The sequence below is a fragment of the Perna viridis genome, chromosome 3 (assembly GCF_037379345.1).
Source record: "Perna viridis isolate PV_CMFRI_1.1 ecotype Kerala chromosome 3, ASM3737934v1, whole genome shotgun sequence".
Lineage (NCBI taxonomy): Eukaryota > Metazoa > Mollusca > Bivalvia > Mytilida > Mytilidae > Perna > Perna viridis.
Genome location: NC_142447.1, coordinates 20574574 through 20599319, shown reverse-complemented (window position 1 = coordinate 20599319; position 24746 = coordinate 20574574). Strand labels below are relative to the sequence as shown.

Sequence of the window (24746 nt, the reverse complement as noted above, 5' to 3'; positions counted from 1 at the left end):
TATGAATAGAATTCCATATTTATTTTCAAGTTAGCATTTGGTGTTCATCCGTACTCAGAGCTTATTGAATCTTGGGTTGGCCATATGAAGCGAGTCATAGAAATAAATAGAGAGAACTTATTTTTCAACCTATCGAGGTGACGTGTGGTTGGCCCGTACTGTACTGTGCTATTCATTCCAATAACCTATGACCTATACGTATCATACATATATATGGTGTATATGGGTTAATGAATCTACTTTAATTTATATTGGAGGAATTGCACTTGCGGTCTGATGAAGTGACGGATCTTCATACTTTAGTACATACTGTTGATTTATTCATCAGCATTTTGTAATTTCGATTGATTTTACTTGCTTGTGTTTGGATCTTTGAAAAGGAATAACTTCTTGTATTCTTTATCATAAATTAAGCTGCATTCAGTGTAAAGTTGTATTTTATTGCATATGTGCACATAGTGAGAAAAAGTGCCGTAAATAATACAAAAAAGAAAGCTTGAAAAAGTTTGAAAATAGTTGTGGATTATTTGCCAAGTGCTAGAGTAATCAGTTAATTCAGAAATAATCGCAAAAATGCGACTTAAAATGCAATAATTAAACTCTCACTATGAATTTCTGAAACCACTGTACTGTTTTTTTTGTAAACGTAAAAATGAAATAATTCCGATTTTCAACTTACATGACGTAATCAAAATAGTTCATGCATGAATTTTTTTCCCGCAATAGCAGTTATTGAATAATTATGTTGTATTATATCGACTCATTTATGTTTCACATGATAAAAACAAATGGAATAAATGTTGAATTAAAAAAAAACACACACACAGGAGTTCATGATGTTTCTATCGGATAAATTTCCGCACTTCGTTTCTTCAACTTCACTAAAACTTGATCAAGAAATCTGTAAAAAGCATTTGACTGATTCTGATCTGTATTGCGCAGTGACGGATTTTCCTCGGAACCAGAAATAGTAATGAGTTCTATAGTAGTCTTCGATGCTACCGAAGAAGATGACAATGCACGACTTGAACGCCGTGAAGCAAATATAATATTTGTTTCATTACGACTGTTACGGTCTATATTGTGCTCCACTATATCAGCTCCAAGTTCCTCCTCCATCAAAGACATTCTGATTCCAAACACCTTCTTAAGAGGCTAAAGAAAAAAGCGAAAAGACACACTTTTGCAGTTAAAACAAATAAAGAAGTAGACTACATAATTTTTTCCCGACATTATATATCTCCCGTTTTTCTTTCAAATGAACAGAAAATACCCATCAAATATTATTTTAACATGGTATTTTTATGTCAGTTCTTAAACGATCATTTCCAGAATCATTGATTCAAAGAACATTTTATTTTATTTAAAAAAAGTTGTGAAGTAAAATACAAACAAAAGTCAAATAATTATAATAAGGCACCGATTAAATGTACTTTAAGACTTTCATTTAAAACAAAAATTGTCACAAACAATTTTTAATCTTATAAAAAGCTAAAATTATTTTTTTTTTCAAGGAATAATTCAACCTGAATCTAAAGCGTACCCATAGTATGAACAAAGTTCCAATGAATGACCAGCATGCAATGCTGACACACGCCAATAATTGAACACCAAGTAGGTAAAAACCACCGCCATGAATCAATCCTTCTCTACCCATTGTGAGGTCTTGAACTTTATCTTTGTCACCAAAAAGGCCTACAGCTATCATACCCTGGAAGAAAATGATAACTTAAAAATACGTTTAACACCGAAGCTTCATTCCTTGCATTGCATATGGTAGATCCTCTCGGTGATGGATTTGGCTTCCTCTTTTGATAGATTTGGTTATGAGTACTTCTTGTATACAACTAATATTTTGATTATGATCTTCCTACATATTTGATTTTAATGTGCTGATGAGAGGTTATTCCTTAACATGCAAGCATATCGAAATTAGCAATACATAAAACTGGTATTTTGTGTATTTAAGGAGGTAGACCTAGGGTAAGGGACATAACTTATGAAGTCAGTGATATGTTTGTATCATATTCAATTTCACCAAAGGCTATCAAGCTTTCATTTGATACCGAATAAAATTAATCTAAGTTACTTTGATGCCTACATGAGATTGATGTAAAATGCTGAATACAAACGTTCCAACGATTTTTAAGAGTTGTGTCCCTTACCATAGTCTACCTTCTTAAATTCAGAAATTACTCTTTCGCTGATTACATTATATGTATGCTATCAGTCGACGTTGTGATAAGGTCGATAATGTTCTGCCATTTTGAAAAATTCTGTATATAATAACAAAAATTCCATGATGGCAATTTATATACATCGATTCAAAGTCACATGTATTTTCTGCAATTTGTTAAAAAATCCATTGCAAAAATCTTTAATACACATTGCAAATGATGTGCTTTGTTTCGAAATGTCACAACGGCAAACAAATGTTAATCCCAAAAAGTGTTTTGCTATATTGGACGAGATATATTCTTCCTAGCCAGAGAAACTGAGTATGAAATGCTTTACTACCCTTTCTACACTGTCAACCAAGAACGAAGATAATCAATCATATATTGGAAAATGAATATATAGATAGAGAATTGATGTTAATAGTTACATTTTCTTATTTGTTTGTCACTATCTCGATGCAATATTCGGCATTCATTATTACTGTGTTGACGAAGTGAATTTACTGTACTGATTGAAAGAGTAATCAAGGGAACCAAGGTTATAGCGGTAGTCAAAAGAATGTAATCCAGGGACAAAGACCAGACATGGAAAACAGACATACACAACAAAGAACATAAAGTAACTAAAATCATATATACAAAGTAACAAAAGTAAATGAGCAACTCGGACTCCACTAAAACTTGGAGCATAGACCCGGTGCACCGGTAGGTTAAGCGTCCTCTGCTCTGAAATTATGATAATCATCATGCAATATTAACTCGAACTCAATAAATTGTAAATCTTCATTGATAATCTTAAATGTTTAGTTGGTCGACAGAAGAAAAGTGGACTCAGTCTGTAAAAGCAATAGTTGACAAATTGTCCTGATAAGAATTTTCCTTACTGCACAGCGTATACTCTTCAATACTAAAACAATGATTTCATAATTGGTTCTTGGTTTTAGACTTTTTTAGAACACGATTTTAAGGAGAAGTTTTATTTGTTACAGATCGATGCTGTTGCACAGAATTGACATTTGGACACACACAAAAAAAAACAGCCTGCTCATATTTTATATTCGCCCTGATGCCGGCCAATGGACTGCAATTATTCATAATATGAAAGAGTTTCATTTTATGAAAAAAAAAATATACGCATTTTATACAGTATGCTTCTTAAAATTTAAATAAGACAATTTCTACATCAACAACAAATAAAAAAAATAATGCGTTTTGTTTTGTTTTGTATTGTAATTAATAGCAAAACAAAACCAAAAAATTAACAGAAAACAAAACAACAACAACAAAACAAAAACAAAAAATTAAACAAATACCGAAACAAAACAAACCAAGAAAACAAAAGTATGCTTATATTCATAACTAATAGCAAAACAAAAAAAAAAAAAAGTAACACATAAATACAAACAGAATAAAAAAACCCAACAACAACAGCAAACAAAAAAAACCAAAAAAAAACAAAAAAAAACAAAAAAAAAAAAACAAAAAAAAAAAAAAAAAAAACAAACAAACAAACAAAGAAAACAAAAGAATGGACGCGTTGCTTGTATTCATCGTGAAACTTGAAAAAACCTACCGCAATATTAAATATTAATAAATATGTAATTTCATATTGGCCCTGTTATAGGTTTGAGGTCTGTCATATTGGTCGCCGAGGGCCAATACGGCTGTGGAGGCCAATATGACTGACCGAAACCTATAACAGGGTCAATATGAAATTACATATTTATTGACAATTGTATTAACCAACTCAACTAGATGATTTTTTGTTTTCGTGTTTTATCAAGAACATGTAGGTTTATTTGCATTATTCAGTCTTAAAGATCTATTTTGAATAAAACGGAAGACTTTTTTTTGCGTTTCTGCAGCTTTTAGTCCTAGTGGTCAAAGTTCATTAAATCGAATTCTAACTCAAAATGGCGGTGTCCAACGACCGGAAGTTAAGATGCCGTATTGACCCTCTTTTTACATATGGGCCCCGTATAGATACCCGGTTTGAATTCATATCAATTGGTCAGTTTTTTTAACATATTTTAATGCATTTTGGGTAGTTGGTTAATAATTGATCATACAAACCCAAAGTCCACATAGACCATGAACCGATATAGCGCCTACAGGGTCATCAACTTTTATTTTATTGAATAATCTGACACCTATTATAGTCAACACGCCACCTATCGAACCAGTGATAACGGCTTCCCAAGGGCGGATAACAGCACATCCCGCCGTTATGGACACCAGACCTCCAAGGACGCTATTTACTAAAGTTGCAACGTCATACTTTCGTTTATAAATAATAACACTGAAAGAAGAAGTGAAAACGCTGATATTATATATACAAATCTTAACAAACACAGAAAACAAATCCAAATAGAAACAACAGCATAAAGAAACAATAACTGAAACTGACAGAAAAAAAATATTAATGTTTTAGTATACAATATGACTTAAATCCCTGGGTACGTTGTAATTTGTTTAGCTTAATTTGCAACTTTGTTTTACTAGATATTGTTTTTAATGTTAACACAGGGCACGGTGTCATGAAAAATCTCGAACTGGGATTTTCCTCAACTCTTTTCTCAAATCAAGTTTGAACCAATCTAATCAATTGAAATGGAAAATTTAAGGGAAAATTCAAGGTTTTTTCGAATATCTTAATTTGAAATTTGAAATGAAACAGGCTTATTGGATTGTTTCCAATTTTTGAAAAGGTCACACGAAATAACCTGGTTTTCGGCGGTTTACCAAAATATTAACAATTAAACGCTGTATAAAAAGTGAAAAAATGACCCAACTGGGATATTTTATACAACATTTTCAAAAATAAGAAACATTCTTTATAACTTAATTTCTAGTGGATGGCAGTCTAATAAATGATTGACTCGTAATTAGAACTTTAATTTGTTAGGGAGTATTTGAATTGCGGAATGTAGACAACGTCATTGTACCATTACAGGCTACACAAATAAACCTGGTTCGCTTAAAGAAAACCAACCAATCATAAAGGTTGTAACAAATCAAATCAGATTTATTCTTAAATACCTTTGCACATACTGGTGATATTAGCGTTCATGATTGTTGCGTTTTTGAAACATATACAAATTTGTACTTGACATGCAAGAAGGTATGAAGCATAGTTCTTTTTTATTGCAATGCTACGAAAAATTGTAGTCATATGAAAGATGTTTTACACCAGGAAATGTCTAGAAAAAATTATGATGAACTGCTTGTCAACAGGTTTAATTCTACTTAACACTAGCGGTATAGAAGACCAAATTCAATCCTAAAAGTGTGATGCAACGCACTGGAACACTTGTAGCCATTGATCTACATTACGTATAGAAAGACCTATCAACTATGCACCAGATTTTTTAATATATTTTGGTTAAAAATATAAAAATGAAATACGACATCTTTTTATGACAACCTTGATAATATTCCTACAAATCCGCCTCCTACTGATCCAATCATTGTAATCGCTGCTGATCTGCAATACAAAAGTGTAATACATAAGAAAAGTGCTTTTGGTGAATATAAAACAGAACCAATTCCCTTTAATCGTTTCGAATTAGAAATTTCAAACAACAGTGTATTAAAGTTGAGTATTAAAGTGACAGATTATCAAAATTCTACAATTTAATGCTCGAAAAGTACGCCTCAGTTTCTTTTGATGTACGTAAAGGAAAATATGTTTTTCCTTGAAGATATATTCATAAGTACGTAAAAAATTGATGTAAAAATACTTTGACAGCCAATCACTTAGATTAAATAGTATAAACAGATAAAAAAAGATCCATTAACAAAAACTTTCTTTTCCATCGGTATAACAATCAAAGTGCAAAAATACATTCCACCTACTTTGCTGCAAGCTTCCATTTTCCAGAAGAAATTCCAAAAGTACTCCCGCAGTTAAAGCCTAACCATCCCCACCTGTAAATAATAAGAAAATAACAAATACTTTGCGGATTTATTTTTAAATTATGTTGTGTTCTACACTTTTGTCCTTACTGACTTGTTAAGAAGCAGTAGTTATCAGACAGAGGTGATTTATCAAAGCCAGACATCCACTTAATTCACTTTATTTTTTTAATACAGAAACTGTTACAAACAACATAACTAGTCTTAGTTTTTCATTCGGTTGTGGATAAAAATTATAAATAGTGTACACACAATTGGCATAAAGCTTGCAAGGTGTATTGATCGTTCTTGATTTAATTTGAAATTTAAAGTGAACAAAATGTATGGTTTTCTAAATACAAAATACATATCAATAAGGATCACAGTTACTTAATAGTATGCGGTATGTAGATCAACAAAGCATCGTTGGTTCTGTAGGTACTTCAACACCACGAACAGAGGCGCCTCAATGATAGGCAGTGTCTGAATTTTATATGGATTGATACTTAAAACTAATATGAAAAAGGTTGATGCACTAATTCAACCATTGATTGATTGAATAACTATTGCATAAAGATATTGAAAAAATGTCGTTTCAGATCGAGACATGCTGACTATAGTCATACAAACAACTCATTTTAACAAACCCGACAAGATGTTAGATTGTTATTGTGTAAATTTGCAGGAGAGCAATTCACAAGATTCCCACACAAATTGATAAAGCACTCCTGTTCTTGCACTCGAAGCAAGACGTGCTGAATGTTTTTATCTTTTATGTTCATATTTTATTTACCCTATTTATGAAATTTTGCAGTATTTCAAATTCAAAGATACGTAAAATACTGAGGCTTCATTCCTTGCATTGCATATGGTAGAACCTCTCGATGATGGATTTGGCTTCCTCTTTCGATAGTTTTGGTTTTGATAACTTCTTGTATACACCTGATATTTTGATTATGATCTTCCTGTATATTTGATTTTAATGCCGTTGATGAGAGGTTACTCCTTGAAACACGTGTACTGCATATCGAAATTTACAATTATATATTAAACTGGTATTTTTTGTATTTAAAGACATATTTTACTGAGAATTCTTCAGATATTTTAATAGGAAAAGTGAAGTTTGGGTTCAAAGAAATGAGTAGAAAGTACATTTAGTTGAATTACTCAATGAAAAGGCATAAAATACTTTTTCCATAGTCTTTGTACTTAATTTTTCATTGTTACCATATACAAATATTATCATAAATAAGGGCTTCCAAAGAAAACATTGCAGGGGCTTTTAAAGTAGCAGATGTTATGAATACCACAAAGGAGGATGTACATGCATGTCAAATATCCAGAAAACTCTCTTATATTTCTAATTCATAAAGAATGAAAAACTACATAACCAGTTTTCTGTTAAAATATAATTTTTGTAATGAGAACTTACGCTTTACAAAAGGTATTATTCTTCACTTTAAGATTAACGCATGACCTTGTCAAAAATATAGATCTGTATACAAAAAGGACTATTCTTATGAGGTTTACCGTCATGAATCACCTCTACCATTCACATTATCTGAATTGTATATGAAACGGTACTCAGATATACCTTGGCTACTATTTTTTACAAAGTGAGTAGTTGGTGATGTGTCCGTCTCTGTATGACAGACAGACAGACTGACAGACAGGCTCCCTAGACAGAACCGCAATTTAATATATATTAAAGACATTACAACACATGTATATTATTCGTTACAGCACGTGTAAAATAGTTAAAATAAAAAAATGGGAATAGAATAAACGACATTGCCGTAAACAACACCAGAATTAAAAATAATCGTTCTTTTTTTTCCTCAAAATAATTCTGAGCCAGCTAAGCTTCAGATTCAATGCATATATCAAACGTCGCTAGTGCCCTGTCCCTATAATTTTACGAAAAAAAAGCAGTTTGAGATGTGTTTGGACAAATGACTTTAATTCACAAAAATTTAAATTATGATTTAGTATTATGAATTACATGATCTTACCAAATGAACCGAGATCAGTGTCACTTTGTGCAAATATAAATTTTCTGAATTTTTATCATGAAAACAAAAGAGGTCCAATCACGACAAAACTTCCTGTAGATGAGAAATTGTATTTTGCCTTTTTATATCTTTAAAACGGACGCTTCCATTAAAAGAATCCCGGTTTCCGAATTCATCAATAGGTTAAACATAGTATGATTTTTATTTTACTGCGATAAAGGTCAAAGTTTGTTAGAAAAAAAAACTTAATTGAAGTTAATTTAACAGGACATAGCAAATACTGCAGGCTTATACATATTAATACTACAGAGACCTGTGATACCCGGAATAATGGCAATACTTTTTCAGGAGCGAGATTGCATCTGTTCATGAATAAAATCTAATTGTTCTTCTGTATATGAACAAAACCACGGTCATCTTTTTATTTGTCATAGGTGATTTGCGTCTAATATTTAATTATTTTTTTATGATATAAAAAAGTCCATAATCGTATTTATATTTCAAGACTTTACAGAAAAGGTACATAACGGTGATTAGAAAGATATATGGTTTATTTGTGGATATGCCTTTTCCCGATGGACTATAAAAATGACGATAATTACAAAAATACACTGCACTAAATTTATATTAAAATTTAAATATCTAATTATGTTTTTTATAAGCACATTTAATAACAACCCCAAACAGCCATGTAATCTGAAAGGTTGCTCAAGGGAATTTATAGTTGGAGTGAGAAAGTGGGTGTGAACGGAAACACCATTCTCCTTGATATATCGCATATCAATTGTCATGAGACATCGACAATATTGAGTATAAATCAGTCCACTGGGTGTCATAGATGAATGTGTCACGTATACCTATAACCTCTTTTCTGATTTACAATGTATCAGACCGCTATTTTATTTCCTCTGTTCTAAAGAATGAGGAAAAATTCACAGGACATGATAACTTTTCACTACAAAACAGCAAAGCTGTTTCCGGTGAACTGTTCTAATTTGCATAAAAAGGTGGGTTTTAAGACTGAGTGTGGCTTTGACATAGCATATATATCCTCTGAGCTGCAGATTGTTATGATTATCTAGAAACTATTTTGTCTATTAAACACATGATAAACACGATTACCAAACATACATTTGACATTCCACTGTAGTATGTTTGTTGAAAATTTCATTTTAAACACAAGTTAATTTCCGTAATGTGAAAAAAAAATAATGCATTACATTTTATGATTGAAAATAGTCAATATACCAGTAATACATTTTGCCGGGATTTGAACAAAATGAAATGTTAAGCCGATTAAATTCTAAAAAAAATACCTGTAAAATAAGGAAATATTTGAAATACATGCATAACAATAAAACCAAATTGAAAGTACCAGTTTTTGTAAGAGTCAGGTAATGCGTGGCACATTATTTTTCTCGATATAGTATTTCATGCCTCAAATATATTAAATATATCTTGAAAACAACCATATGTAATAAATTTACCCTCAACCATCTATGAAATAAACAATTTTCAACAGCTTATTTAGGGAAAAGTGGGGAACATTTTCCCGCCATTTTTCTATGGTGCACTTCAACTGAATTTGACCAGGCAAACATTACAAACAATCTGATGGTTATTTCTGGAGGTTATGAGGTATAAATACTGAAATAATGCAATAAAATCTCTGAGGTTTTTTCTTCATATACAACAGCTGAAACACATAAGTTTGCCTGAGTCTCAGATAGAGAAATACTTAAATATCAATTTTTACTAGGAATGAGCATTTGCAAAATGCATTGGAGCATTAGCCTTTCTGTAGAAATAACAGTTTTATATAAAAAAAAGTGCGTATTTTTTTCCTTTCTTCTAGTATACCACCACTAACGTATAAAATATTGATTATCATATCTACAAGAATTGATTGAAACTGAAAAAAAAGAAATAAACAGGGTTAGAACAAAAATTCTGCCCTACCAATTGTTCACTTCTGTCCACATTTTTTCATTTTACCGAAATGACCTTTTTCCACATGAACATACATGTATGATATAACAAATAAAGACCTTTATCCATTTGATATATCTTTATTGATATAGTAGAGTGATGAAACAGTTCGGACTTTATCGTTGTTCAATATATTTATAACAACTCTGCAAATTCATGTATTGACTTTAAGTGAACAAGTGAATATCATTGTATAGACAGGACAAAGAAGGACAAACACAATTATGTTTAATCAGGAATCAAGCACAAGTCCATAAAAACTTCAGACACTGCTTATGGTAAAGTGATTCATGATGAAGGAAAACCCACCAAACAAACGATGCTGTTCAAGTCTACATATTCTATACTTTCACATAACGATAATCATTCTTGCATTCTGATCTACACTTTCTAGAAAATCATACATTAATCTCCAACTAAAATCAACCAAATGAAACCAAATCACGATAACTCTTACAAACTGTTTCTGAACAAGAAATAAAACTGAATTCTGTGGTCGTTTGACATTCATGAATCATGTTCTGCATGTATGATTGTTTAGAAAGACTGCTACCTAAAACCACTAGAGTCTTCTTACGATTTGTGAGCTACAACCTATAGTAAATTTTATGATAATATTCTAGAAAAAAAACCTTTTAACCTACACTTATTTAAAATAATTTTTATGTTATTTTGTAATCGTGTCTGAATTAGCCCTGCTCCCTTATATTAAACAAAATAAATAAATACAATGATTTAATTATTTAAATATACATCAACAATGAATCATTGATAATTCGACATGCACCGTTTAATGGCCGCTTCTGTTCTAATATAGCACACACACACACAATACCGACAATGACAAAAAATGAAACAAACATAAGATATCAACTGAGAAATTAAGATTAAGCTGGCATCTAAATTAGTAATTAAGTAAGTCAATTGACTATTACACGCCAAGAAATAAAATGTAGATGACATACTTGAGTCATAAAGATCTTACAATAGTTAGCCTCAAAGCTTTTCAAAATAGTTAGAAAAAAGGAATAATGAATTTGCTATCACATGATTTATTTTTTTCCCATTTAAATAAGATAACAAGAATTGATTAATATTTCCTAGCAACTGTGTAAAAGACATACGGATAGACGCAAAGAAGTGTGATTTGAATATCAAATTAATTCCAATAAAAATGCTCAGAATGACCCATTTCTTCTGCAACGTAAAGATTCATTATTTGTCTTGGGTATGTAATACTGAACAAGTTCTTTTTGGCAGACCATTAGTTAGTCTTTTATACCTGTACTATCCTAACGACCAAAAATCCACCGGAAATGACCCTTTGCGAGGTAAGACGACCTGTGCAAAACGAAGTCACGCGCAATCCGCTAAAGGTAGCACTATACAGATGGGATTGTGGTGCACTGTTTCGTCCACAAAACTTACTCTAATTTTGTAAAATTTAAAAATAAAGGGTGAAACTTGGTGGAAGTACTGATTGTGGGTAGTAGAGCATTTGTACATAAATAAATACAATACTTGTGAAGGTAAAGAGGTATAAAATGCATGCTTTAAGCTTTCCGGAAAGATTCAGGTCATCAACAGATTTTGTTCTCTTCCATACGCCAACTGGCTTTTTTTAAAAAAAAAAAATGCAAACTTTTGCACGAACTTTAAGAATTAAAATTATGATCAAATGAGCAGAAAAGTATACTTTTTAATTTTTTTTTACAATAATACCATGCCCGCTTACTTATTCTGGCAGTTTTAAAGTATCTGATCTTTTAGAAAACCTGTTTTTACAGGCATCCAAAAATTTGTCATTGATACTGATATATATTTTTGTTATGTTACCATGGCTACAGATTTTCATGACAAAGTAGAAAATAATATCTTAAAGTTATATGCAGTTCTCTTAACACATGAAACGTCTTATAAGTGGCAGCGTCATAGACCTATTCAAATCAAAGTCTAAAGAAAATTAGACGTCATTATAAACTATGTATCCAGAAATGGCGGTGCTTTCGATAGGAAACCAACAAAAAAGATACGTTTGTACGGAAGAAACAGGTACTTATACTCGTTGAAGATCAAATATCGAGTTATCTGTTACTCATTAGGAAATTCTTGGTCTTTTCTATGTTTTTTTTATGTTCCACTCACAAAAAGACTTGAATTTCTCAAAGTCGTGAAAGATAACCCGATATTTAATCTTCAATTAAGACGGACAGAAATTTTAGATATGCGCAAAACAATTTGTAAGGTCGATATTTTATATTGTACAATGCATGCATCCTTTAAAAGAACCCGGTCTCTCAATTCATCAACACAGTCTTATATTGATTTACACTGGCAAAATTCAAAAGTAAAAAAAGATGCATTAAAATTGATGTCAGTTTAACATGGCATTGTAAATATTTACATCGACTTTTGAAATTTTTAAAAAAATCCATGGATGGAAAAGGTCGAAGATACAGTAAGGAGATTAGTATACATTGAATAACATTGATTGCAAAAATGGTTTTTGATAGTACATTGAAACCTGTCGAAACCGAACCTGAATTAACTGAAAACCTGTCAACACCAGACAAGTTTTGAAGTCCCATTGTGTCAGTTTAAATGTATTTTGAACCTGAATAAACCGTACACATATCCGAACCGACCAAATTCTACAGTCCGAAAGGAGTTCGGTTAAGAGAGGTTTTAATGTATACCAAAATGAAAGTCAAGGGAACCAAGATTAGAAAGGTAATCAAAGACAACAGAAAGAACATAATCGAGGGATATCGACTTGGCAAGGAAAATATACATGTACACACAAAAATGAACATGAAATAACCACCAAAACATTACACGAATAGAAACAGAAACAATGGAGCAACCCGAACTCCTCAACTGGTAGCATTGACAATGTGTATCTGTAGTAGGGTAAGCGGCAACTTCTTTCATAGAAACACGCGCCAAGTTGTATATACAATGTTTGTCCGGGATAAACAAAACAAAAAAGAAAAACTATTGCACAGTAAAAATAACTCCCATAGTGCAGGTGGATACACCATTATGATACACGAATTCATGTTAAAAAACATAAAAAATAGTGTATTATTGATAGTTTAATGAGTAAGGGGGGACGGGTTAATATTAACAATCACTTGATACAGTTAATGGTAATACATCTATGTCTGTTCAATAATTTTGAGAAAAAACTGAGAATTTATTTCCTATTAATTCAATATGTTTTCTTAGTGTACTACGGAAGAATTATGTTTCGTTGGATTCCGATTTTCGATTCCAATTTGTGTGGTTCGAATTAAAATTTCCCGCAAAATGCACTTGTAGCTTCCTGCTGGCAATTCTACAATTCAAGAATTCATTCTCAAAAAGTGAATGAACACGAAAATTGGCACCCTTCTTCCGGTCCCGATGTAATCCATCAACAAACTGTGGCCATTGTATAGTGGGTCATTAATTTGTCCAGTTTGCGGTTGTTGGTGATTTGACCAAAATTTACTGTCAAATATCTTTTAAAAGTAATAATTCTTTCCAGATATTTCGAAGCCGCGAGAAATTTTATTTTGTCAACATAGAATTTGAAAGATCCAATGATGAAATTTGTCATCAATCGTTGTTGTAAAACAAAGAATTGATTTTTTTTCATTTTTTTTAAATGAATATTTCGTCATAGGCGTGAATAAATAACTTAATTTTGTAAAATATGGTTTGTTAATAAATTATCGGTTATCCGCAACAAGATTCGAACTTTTAAATTCAAAATTTAAATCGACTAATAATTACATTTAACATTTGCATATGATTTTTCAATTTTGGAGCTCATTATTGGCTAGATAAGTATTTAAACATTTAAGATTAAGATAATGTAGCAGCACTACATGAAGTACATGAGAACAAACGAACAACACAGAGCCCACTGAAAATTGTGGACTCAACTGCTCCGGAAGGGTTAATAGTTTTTCTTCCTATAAAGTACCTGTCGTACTTCTCATTGAATGTTAAGTCCGAGGATAAGGGAGAATATCTATAAATATTCATTTTGCGAAAAGACACTCAAAATCGGTCTCTCCGTGTTTGCACATGACCTTAAAACATCTACAAGGAGCATACATAGGCCACGAGCGTCTATTCTTCCAATAACTAAAGCGATGACCAATATGTTGCTAAAACAAACATCAAATCTAATGGCACATTTAACACGGTTATATTCCTATTCAAAATCATTATTATCTCGGGAAATAACCTTTTTTTCAATGTTTAAAAAATGTCGGTCAATAATGAAATGACTATTACTTGACAACTCGCCTCTTTTCTCCTATCGAAACAATTATTGAGTGGTAGATGACACAATCAGTCTCGGTATCAGATGTAGAAATTGATATTTCATTTATCTATTACAATCATAATGAAATAATTTGAAACACGCTTCCTTTGTTGGATTTATATTTTAAAATATTTACGACTCAATTTAGTAATATCAAAATTGTCTTTGATTGTTGCCAACGTGGGAGAATATCTCTTGTGTTCTGTTGATGTGAAATTATTTGACGCGTTGATTTTTACAGATAACAAAGTTACTATGATGAAACAAACTCTCTGATTGTAGTTGTTTTTATTTTTTCAGCACGCTTTGTAATGTATATTTCAACGTACAGTCCGCCGCCATTTTTTCAGACTTTGTCTACTTTTGTGTGAAGCGATGTGGTTATGTACTTGGAAGATTAAAGTATATAATGAAGTCAATAGACCGATCGTTTAATTGATTGAACAGGAATGATCGTTTGCACCATCACTAATAATTGTACCTTCATTGATATTTTTAAATGAAATACTTGCACATTTTTCATTTTGTTGTGGTAATACGTTCTTTCCTTCTTTCCCTATCTCATTTCAACTTAACTGACATGGTTAACATTAATATCATGGCCATGTTTCTTTCAGCATAAAGTCATTACTTCCAAAGTTATCAAGACACCGTATTCAAATGCATTAAACGACAATACGGTAAATTACTTTACTTTGTGTAAGAACGCATTATATAAACGACTATAAAAGCAGGTATATCATATAGCCAAAGAGATTACCTACGTCTTTTTACTAGACTTGTGTATCGAGGTTTTGTATTGAGCTCCATATTGCTAATTTTTTTGTACTTACTTGCTCTCATTGTCTTTGATATTCGAATTAAGTAAAAGTTATTTAATTTTGTTTACTCTATTGCTTTCACGTCTTCCTTATTACTCGTATGACTCTTTATAACTTAAGAGGTATTTCTGTTAAAATAGATTAAACCTACCACAGCATAAACAGCCCAATAAGTGTATTGACTGGATTTCCTAAGGCTGGTTGGGCTATACCATTGTCATACCTCCCTGTGCGAGGTTTTAGCAAAACTGCTGAAACAAACGCTGCGACCCCACCACAAAGATGAACAACACTGCTTCCTGCAATGTCCACACATCCTAAATTGGCTAAGTATCCGTTTTTACCCCATATCCAATGTGCAGGTATACAGTACACATATGTATTAAAAAAGCTGTAAATTATATATGATGTCAACTTTGTTCTTTCTGCCATTGCACCAGACACGATTGTAGTTGCCGTTGTGGCAAATGAAAGTTGGAATACAAATGTTGCAAAAAGCTGTCCCATATCTTCGTCCCGAGAATCTACGAAAAAATATCCCACACCGACGAAACTATTTGCTGATGTTTCGTTCCCGAAACTTAAACCGAAACCAACGACCCAATAACTAATTCCACCGAATATAACATCTGCAGCATTTTTTATCATTATATTAACTTCATTTTTTCTTGTTACCGCGCCAGACTCTAGCAATCCAAAACCTAAAATGCAAAACAAAGGTTACTTGTTAACATATTAATCTACAAAAGTTCCCACATTTGTGTTGCAAACAGGACAAAAGTCATACACATTATATAATCAAACTTGATTTATTTAGACATCGAATAAACAAGAAAGCATTCTAAGGTAAACACCTGGTAAGGTACGTACATATACATCTAAATAAAACTGTTTAAACCAACGTCTGCTTTAACAATACAACCCATTCAGATAGAGTTTTTATAAAAGCATATTTCTCATATATATATGTATATCCCTACGATAATCTGTTGGTATTTTTGGCATATTTGTATTTGGTAAATATTGTCATAAGATTTACTTTAAGTCAGGATAACCTGTGAAATAAAACCAAAACCGTCGTCCCAAAACATAGTTGTTTTAAAATTCTTTCATTTCAACATCATTTAAACCAACATCCTTCACGCATAGACATCATTTGTGTTGATACTACATCCCAATATTCTGGTTTAGCCGATGTTGATACAATTGTAAACATTAAAGCATTTACATAAATATGATATATTTTACAATTGTTGGGTTAAAATATGTAAATCGGACTCTTTATTCCTGAAATATTTAAGTGGGAGTCTTTATAAAAAATAGACAGGAGGTGATTCATGCATGGCAAAACCCCGTCGAATTCACTTTTATTTCTAATTCAGAATCAGTTACGGATCACATAACAAGTCATAGTTTTTCATTTTGGTGTTGCGCTTTTTATAGACTGTACATGAAATTAGCACTTTGCAAGAGTTATAATTCTTAATTTTGCTCGATTTGGTTGATTGCAGTAGGAAGTAAATGTATGTTTCTCTTATAAAATACAGATCTGAATACTTAAAGGACAACTGTTACGTAAAATGGAGCATATCTAGATAGAAAAAAAACATTGTTCGGTGGCTTTTTCTTCATTGTGAATCACTTTTATATGGACTGGTACTAAACATTTTAGAAAGAATCGAACTTGTCAATTTAAAACAAATTTACACATTCATTAAGATTATATTACGTATGTAAGACATTAAAAGTTTAAAATTTCTGTTACATTTCTGACATCTCTAGTCATGTTTTACCAGCAGTTGGTAAAACTGTTCACTACTGTAATTCATTCCAGAATCCAAACTATAATTTAAAAAATTCAAGTGTTTCTTTTTTTCGAAAAAGTAAATATTTTTCATATCCTGGATATGTTGAGGTTCAAGTGATTTAAAAGCGCATTAGTGAATATTATCATAAAAAACAGGAGCCATAGTAATTCAGTGAAAAAATACTAATGCATTTTAGTACAAATTAGGAATGCCTTTCAAACACTTATAGCAAAATTCTATGTTTCAAAAAATATCAGGCATTCAAAAACTGCATGTACCACAGGACGAAAGTGTGCATTGAGGAGGAGGGAAACAATTTAAAATAATATCACGCTTTCCGATTCATTTTCTCGTAATCTTATTGCCTAAAATTTAAGTATTTTGAAAGTCAGTCACTGATTCTACGGAGAAAACCTTATACGGCATGGGATTGAAGCGTTCAGGATAAATTGCTTCATTTAAATTACATTTGTTGTCCATTACATATATAACATCTGTTTATGTTTTACAAGTTTTACCAAAATAGACCGCGTCAACTTTGATAGAAATGCACCGAAATGTAACTGTATAGCACTCCATGACTTCAACGATGCTGTTATTCTGCATATTACACAGTAGTGATGTTCAGGTTTGTTAAATATGCTGATACTTATTCAATAAAAGGAATTCGAAAAACTGAACCACACAGTGATAAATAGTTATTGATTCCAACTGATAACGTTATTAATTTCACATCTGATTATACCGGATATAACTTATTTTCACATCCGGTATTATCAAATATGCAATGTGCATCTATCTAAATCAAACACGTATCTGCTATATTTCTGTTTATACCCGCATGAAGCGTCTATTAATTTTCGTTATATTGGTCTACAGAAAAGAACGATCAGGTACTGTCATCAGCGGAATTTTTTACCTGTCTTTTTTCGCAGTTTATTTTTGCGATTAATCTACGTCTGAGCGGTCGTTTCGTAAGATTTAACACTTTGTTCTTAAGAGAAAATTTTCAACATTTTGATTTTCACGATTCAGGTCTGATAGAGACATAAGCGAAAATAAAGATACAGGGCATTTTCATATAATTTTGAAATAATCATCGCTCACTAATTAAAAAAAGGCAAATCGAGATAGATGTTTATCATAAAAAACACATAAGAGAGGGATCGATTCAAAATTGTACGATTGTATGTGTAGTCTACTATTTCCTCATAATATATTGAGACTAGACACTTTGTTTACAAAGATAAAAGCAAAACATCCGGCACGCCTGTAATTGACGATAATACTTTAATCCATATGTTGTAAGAATATTGGCAAACTAGAAAATATGAAGAAAGCTTTTAGCAATATATTGATATAGGAAATAGTTCTTTGTCTGAAAATGCATGAAAACTGCCTGTTAAATGAAAGTACCGAAATAGAATGCTATATCCGTAGGACTTTTAAGCAATAGAAATAGTTTTTCTTTTTTTTTCATTATTGGAAATATATCCTTTTGCAATATACAATGATGATATTTCCTGAACATAAAAGTATTAGCATAATTCATGTCACTGCTTTAGCTTTATCTGTTTTGTCAATTCTTTGTGATCATAAAGCTGTATAAATTTCCATGTAATCTCTGATTTTATATTTAGATCGATTCCGGAAGAGTAACTTTATCAAACAGGACAGGAAGGAAGGTATTTACTAATATCAACGTATTTGTTCATACTTTTTTCTGAGAGTCGTAAATATGAATTTTTAACTATACTTTTAAGATCAAAAGCAACTGGCATTTAATGTATTTTTCAAAGCAACAAAACAAAACAGACAAAAAAAAGAATGTCTACCCAGTTCACCATATTCAATCCATAACAAATTAAGATACAAAACCAAAAAAGAAAATAATATATATAACTCAAATCACATTTTAAAACCAAACAGAACAAAAAAACCAAAAGGCAACTTTGAAACAAAGTTTTGTTTGAATATGAAAGATAAAACATTGGATAATTTTCCCCATACCTGAAATATCAGCAAAATATGTATTTACTCTTGCATTTTTTCATTCTGTTTGATAACATAACACACGAGAATTCCTGAAAATTCTTACATTTGGTCACGTTCCTTACAAAAGCAGACATTTCTATCACGTTTGGTTCGCTGTCACATTCGTATCGATCAAATTTCGTATTAATTGGAACGTATTATTTTTGAAAAGCGAGATGTACTTGTTTCTTTTAATTATATATACATATGTTTATCATTTTTTCTATTAAGCTGTTTCTTTAAATAAGAGTTAGTTGGTAACACTGGATTTTAGCTTTTCTACTGTCAATTCAATCAACTCTGAGCCTCTAAAGTCAACATTTGGATCTTCTTTGGATATTGCTTTGTTATGACCCTGTCGGTATTTCAGAATACACAATTTTTAAAATCACTGCAATCTATACCACAATTTCGACATACCATCGTTGCATCTAGTGATCATAAACAGACAGAGATTATAAACAATGAAATCAAAGCAAGTTCAATTAAGCACAATAACAGACAACTTATTACGTCTTATTGCATTATTTTTAAAAACTATTCCTGTTGGAATAATTCGTTTGTTTTTAAAACTATATAAAAATAAAATTATATTATAAATATCATTTCTGATTACAATAACATGTTGTAGTAATCAAACTTGAAGCGGTAAGAAACTTTAGAATAGCAAGTTTTGCATTTTATTCACAGTTTCTTTTCTTATTTCTTGGCTAAAATTTACTAGATGGAACATTTTAAAGACAAAACAATGATCAATCCATTTTAACTGATGAGTATAAGATATTTTATTTTGTTTTTATGACGACAGTCGGTATAAAAGAAGGGACTTAATATTTGTACGGTAAGTTATGAACAATAATACTAGCTGAAACAATGTTGTTTAAGGCTTTATTTGCTGGTACGACAACACATATGTTACGTATAGTAGACAATGTTTTTGCTACATTGGGGTCTTTGAAAACTGATGTAGCATAGACTCTCTTTGACCTACTTACAACTTTCATACGTTTCAAAATTAAAGATCTTACAGCCTTTGTCCACTCTGACAGCGAATCAATGTCTTCTTCGTTTTGTCCATTTTCTTGCATAGTCCACCACAGCATCCAAAAGAACTTACAATTTATATTTCCTGTTAAAGGAACGTGGTTCTCGGTACTTGGAACCTTAAGAAAGGACCTTACGGAGAGATTAGTTTTCGATGATGTTTAAATCTCCCGTAATGACGGGAGCTGTGTCTTCATCGACTTTGTCAAAGTCTTAAAATGCAATTGAAATTGTAATGTAGTAAATGTTGCAAAGGCCATTATTTCATGTAATGTTTATGATGTCATCGATTGGTAAATGTATTTTTCCGAATACCTATCACAATGACGTTAGACCATCATCTTGATATAACGTAAACAATTTTTCTAAGAAGAAACTTCATTTTCACTTTTTGTCACAAGGGGGTACATTAAAAAAATTTCCAATTATATAAAAATAGTGTTTTATGTTGTTAATACTGTTCAAAGATCTAGACACATGGATGCAGTTTTGAAAGTTTCATTGATATTCAGTTTTATTTTATTAATTGTTGTTGTGGATTTCAGGTAGGACATGTATTAAAATATCATACAACGGATATTTGTGGTCAGCACGATGATATATTTAATTTGAGGGACGATATTTTCATTTACATGAGTTAGACACTGCCTAGAACCAAGCATGGCATCTATACAAACTGAATTTTTCTTGTGCTGTTAAGTCTCTGAAAAAAAATGGGACGATAGCTAAAAGGAGGGAGATAGGAACGATGTGTAAACGGTTGTCCGTTAAATAAAAGTAATTCAACACTCCGGGTCTACATACCGTAAATAATTCCTATTGACTTTTTTGGCCATTTTGTTTTAAATTCAATTTAAACGCTCCATTTACGTTGAATTCAGTTTCCTGAACCAAATCAGTTTGCCTGTCTGATACAATGTGCCGGCTTTGTGTAACCATTCGCCTCGCATACGATGCTTGATGTAACATACATGTATACAAAGTTTCGATAGCCAAACATTCTTTAAATGATCTAGATTGTAGATAACCCCCCCCCCAAAAAAAAAAAAAAAAAAAAACAACTACTCTTCTATTAGCTTGTACATTTAATGTACTATGCAGTAGTAATTTGGGGTAATATATACAATATAGGTATATTGTCGAAAATTATTGAAGATTTGGATGAGGCGACGGAACGGGTAGGAAATGCGAGGCTCCGCCGAGCTATTTCCCCCGTTCCAAGCCGAATAATTTTCGGCAATGTACCTATATTGTTTTTATCCTGTTATATTAATAGTTTTGTGCGTGTGTAAATTTTTAAAATAAAAGTGCTTATCCCCTGAGGAGCCCCGATCGTTAAACACGAAGAAAAAAATAATACGCATGGCGCATAACTCAGTAAACATTGAAATTCAATCCGCACCATATAATCCGTCAAAGCTGTTTGAAGAAAATAAGCGATGTATCAAAATTTATTTAATTCCAAGAGACAAATAAGTAAAATGAACAATAAATACAAATATTTTGAATGTTGTAAGAACATTAAAGTTTTGAATTTCACGAGGAAGGTGGAAGCTGACTTGTTTCTGTTTGGTATATGGCAGTAGAGTTCAGGGGTGAAATTTGTGTTTAGGCAATAATAAATCCAAGACCATAACAGTTTCCTGGTCATTTGTCTATTCAAGAGTTTTATCATATTGTAATGCTTCAATTTCTTTCAGTGGGGACCAGTTTATGTTAAATTGTGACAGACACTCTGGTTCCGAGTCCGACATGACTGAAATGACAGGGGAAGTCGTCTGCAAACTGATAATGAATCAAATCTGAACGAGATTTGGGATTTGCCATATCTATATGACGGTGAAAAAAATACAAACAAAATCATTATTTGGTTTACATAAAATCTTTTATTTCATTCAGGTGAAAATGAAACAAAACAGGAAAGAAAATTAACCGGATACGCAATCGCAATTTGTTTATATCGTATCTATGGTGTTGGCCATGATTAATTTACGCATACCAGAAAAAAGTAGTTCCGCCTATCACGTGAGTGGGAGGAGCCAGAAAGTCGATAACCTGCTAATGTACGGATACAGCAAAAAAAAAAAAACCGTATACCTTTTTTCGTTTAACAAAAAACTCATTGCAGGATAAATTTACATTTTATACAGATAGGGGATGCACAAAAGACATATGTCTTTTGTTTGTTTTAATGAAGAAAAATTAAAAACAAGTTTCATGGTAATTTATGTAAATTCAATCTGTTCAATCAAAACATCATTTCGATGAGGTATCTTATGTAGAGAATTAGATGTATTATTGGCTGAGTGTTATTGTGTATTTATTGTTTCAATTCATTAATGATTTTACATCTAGTTTAACCTCACCCCAGATTTCATGTGCCTTTCCATAGTCAGGAGTTGTTGGTCATTAGTTTGTGTGTTTGCATCGTTTCATAACTTGATAATTTTGAAGAATTGTCGCCGTTCTTTTATTGTGGATCGTACTATCTTTGTTGTCGCGGCCTTTCAGAGCTCTCTTTAAGGTGTGCACACTTTTTAAGGACCTTTTGGTAATCTCTGAAAGTATTTACTTATACGCTGTTGTATTTGTCGCGTTTCACCATACCCGTTTTTTTCCCCTGTTGTTGTTGTTTAGTTATATTAAGAAAAATAATGCAAAAAAAGGACACGTAAAAAAGCTCCATACGTATTTTGTCTCCCTACTTTTTATAAACAAAATTGTTAATTCTACCAAAAGCAAACACTAACACTTACTCAATATGTAAACTACATTTAAGGAGGTAGACCTATGGTAAGGGACCTAACTCATGAAGTCAGCGATATGTTTATAACATATTCAATTTCTCCAAAGCCTATCAAGCTTTCATTTGACACAGAATGAAATAAATCTAAGTTACTTTGATGTTTACATGACATTGAATACTAATGTTCCGATGATTTTTAAGAGTTGTGTCCCTTACCCTAGGGCTACCTCCTTAATAGCATTTTAAGGCTTTGTCTATGATGGACTCTATTTGTAATCATATTACGTACAACTTTGCTGATAAAACGACCCATGGGAAAATTATAGACTTTCAATAATACAGCTCATGACTAGTATAAATTTACACCATTTACAATTGTCCCCATTCCCTTTCCTCATTTCGATTTTCCCTTTACCTATAGAACAAATTCGTAATTTATCAAATATTTACATCATCAAATATTTTTAGATTTCACAGGAATAATAAAAAAATGTCAGCTCAGGGCCTTCAACAGGTCTTCAAATGAACGACAAGGAAACCCCCACACCAAAGGGCAGGTTGCAGCTGGTCCCAAAACAACATTTTACACAGGTACAGCGAAATCGTTGTCTCTATATACTCCATCAACATGAAAGTAAACAGAAAGTGAAAGTGAAAACGAAACAACACACACAATATATGTATCATATATTTAGATACTTTTAAAACTAATTTCTCCGTCCTCACCATTCAAAATATCAATCCACACATACATTAAATCCATCCCCCATATACCATAGAATGGGAAGATTTCACAATACAAGTATTGTACACCCTATGCGCCTGCATTGACAGTTCTAACAAATACTAACTAAATGGAAACCTTATATCCGAAATACGTCTCTTCCGAAAGAACGACTTTGAGCAATTCATGGTTCAGAACAACTTACATATCAATGCCCATTTGTTTAGACAACGCGCTTTAAGGGCGCGAAAACGGTTAACCAATCATTTAAATTTTGTAATTATTGACTTTGTCTCACCTCATATACATAGACTGTCAAAAATATCCTAGTTCTGTAAAAATTTATACCAGAAAAAAATAACTGAGTTAAAAAATACTTCTGATGTTCTTGAGGCCATCTACTTTATCTAATACCTGTTAACTGTAATTCATATTTAAAATTGAACATTACCTACCGGACTGCATGGTGAATATTATAAAAGAACTTGTCAAAATCCATGTGGCATCGTCCCATGTCAGTTTGTTTACAATTGATTTTTCCGAGCTGAAAGCAACACTTGATGAATTGTTTGTCATTTTAATGTAACATTCAAACCAGTTTGAATTGTTTTAATCCATAGTAGTTGATTAAGCTAATCATTGTTACTCTGTTCCTACTAACTACCAATAATGTAAAATGAAGAAAATCACAACTATCACAAAAACGTATTTTGTAATTACAAAGTCATTAGTTTTCATCAGTCATAACTAATATTGAGATCGTCACATTATATTTGATTTAACGTTGACTGAATAATTCATTGTTTTGAAACTTTCCCTTAAGAAATGAAGTAATTTTGATATATTGCATCTACATTACCATACTTGTGTATTAAGTCAAGTGAGTATCGTGTTGATACCTATCAATAGAGCCGAGAGAAATAAACTTATGGTTGTATTGATTGTCAAACATTCAACTGATTATCAATTAAATTGAAGAGTTATTTCTCATATGCCCTTACAGGTTAAATAATGTAAGTGATCGACCTCTCGATGATATTTTATGTATTTGATTTGATAGATTCTTGCACTGTATGCAGTTTTAATATTTCTAATAGAAGTTCTATTGATATTTTATTCATTATGATAAATTACCAAAGTTTAGGACAGAATAATTTTTCCGACGCAGTCGCCATAGTT

General features: G+C 31.7%; 1 protein-coding gene across 2 annotated transcripts; it reads right to left on the bottom strand.

Annotated features, from left to right (window-relative positions):
- Positions 1-419: 419 nt before the first annotated feature.
- On the bottom strand, positions 420-24314 carry LOC148621389 (putative ammonium transporter 3). Of its 2 annotated transcripts, none has more exons than XM_088575677.1 (7): positions 24023-24314; positions 15363-15912; positions 6033-6104; positions 5602-5661; positions 4251-4476; positions 1544-1711; positions 420-1155 (listed from the first exon to the last, which is right to left on the bottom strand). In XM_088575677.1, the coding sequence occupies exons 1-7, from the start codon at positions 24141-24143 to the stop codon at positions 832-834; spliced, it is 1521 nt and encodes a 506-aa protein (XP_088431803.1). In that variant the 5' UTR covers positions 24144-24314; the 3' UTR covers positions 420-831. The 2 variants fall into 2 exon arrangements, with proteins under 2 accessions (XP_088431803.1, XP_088431804.1); XM_088575678.1 differs by lacking the exon at positions 24023-24314 and adding an exon at positions 16251-16352.
- Between the last annotated feature and the right edge of the window lie 432 nt (positions 24315-24746).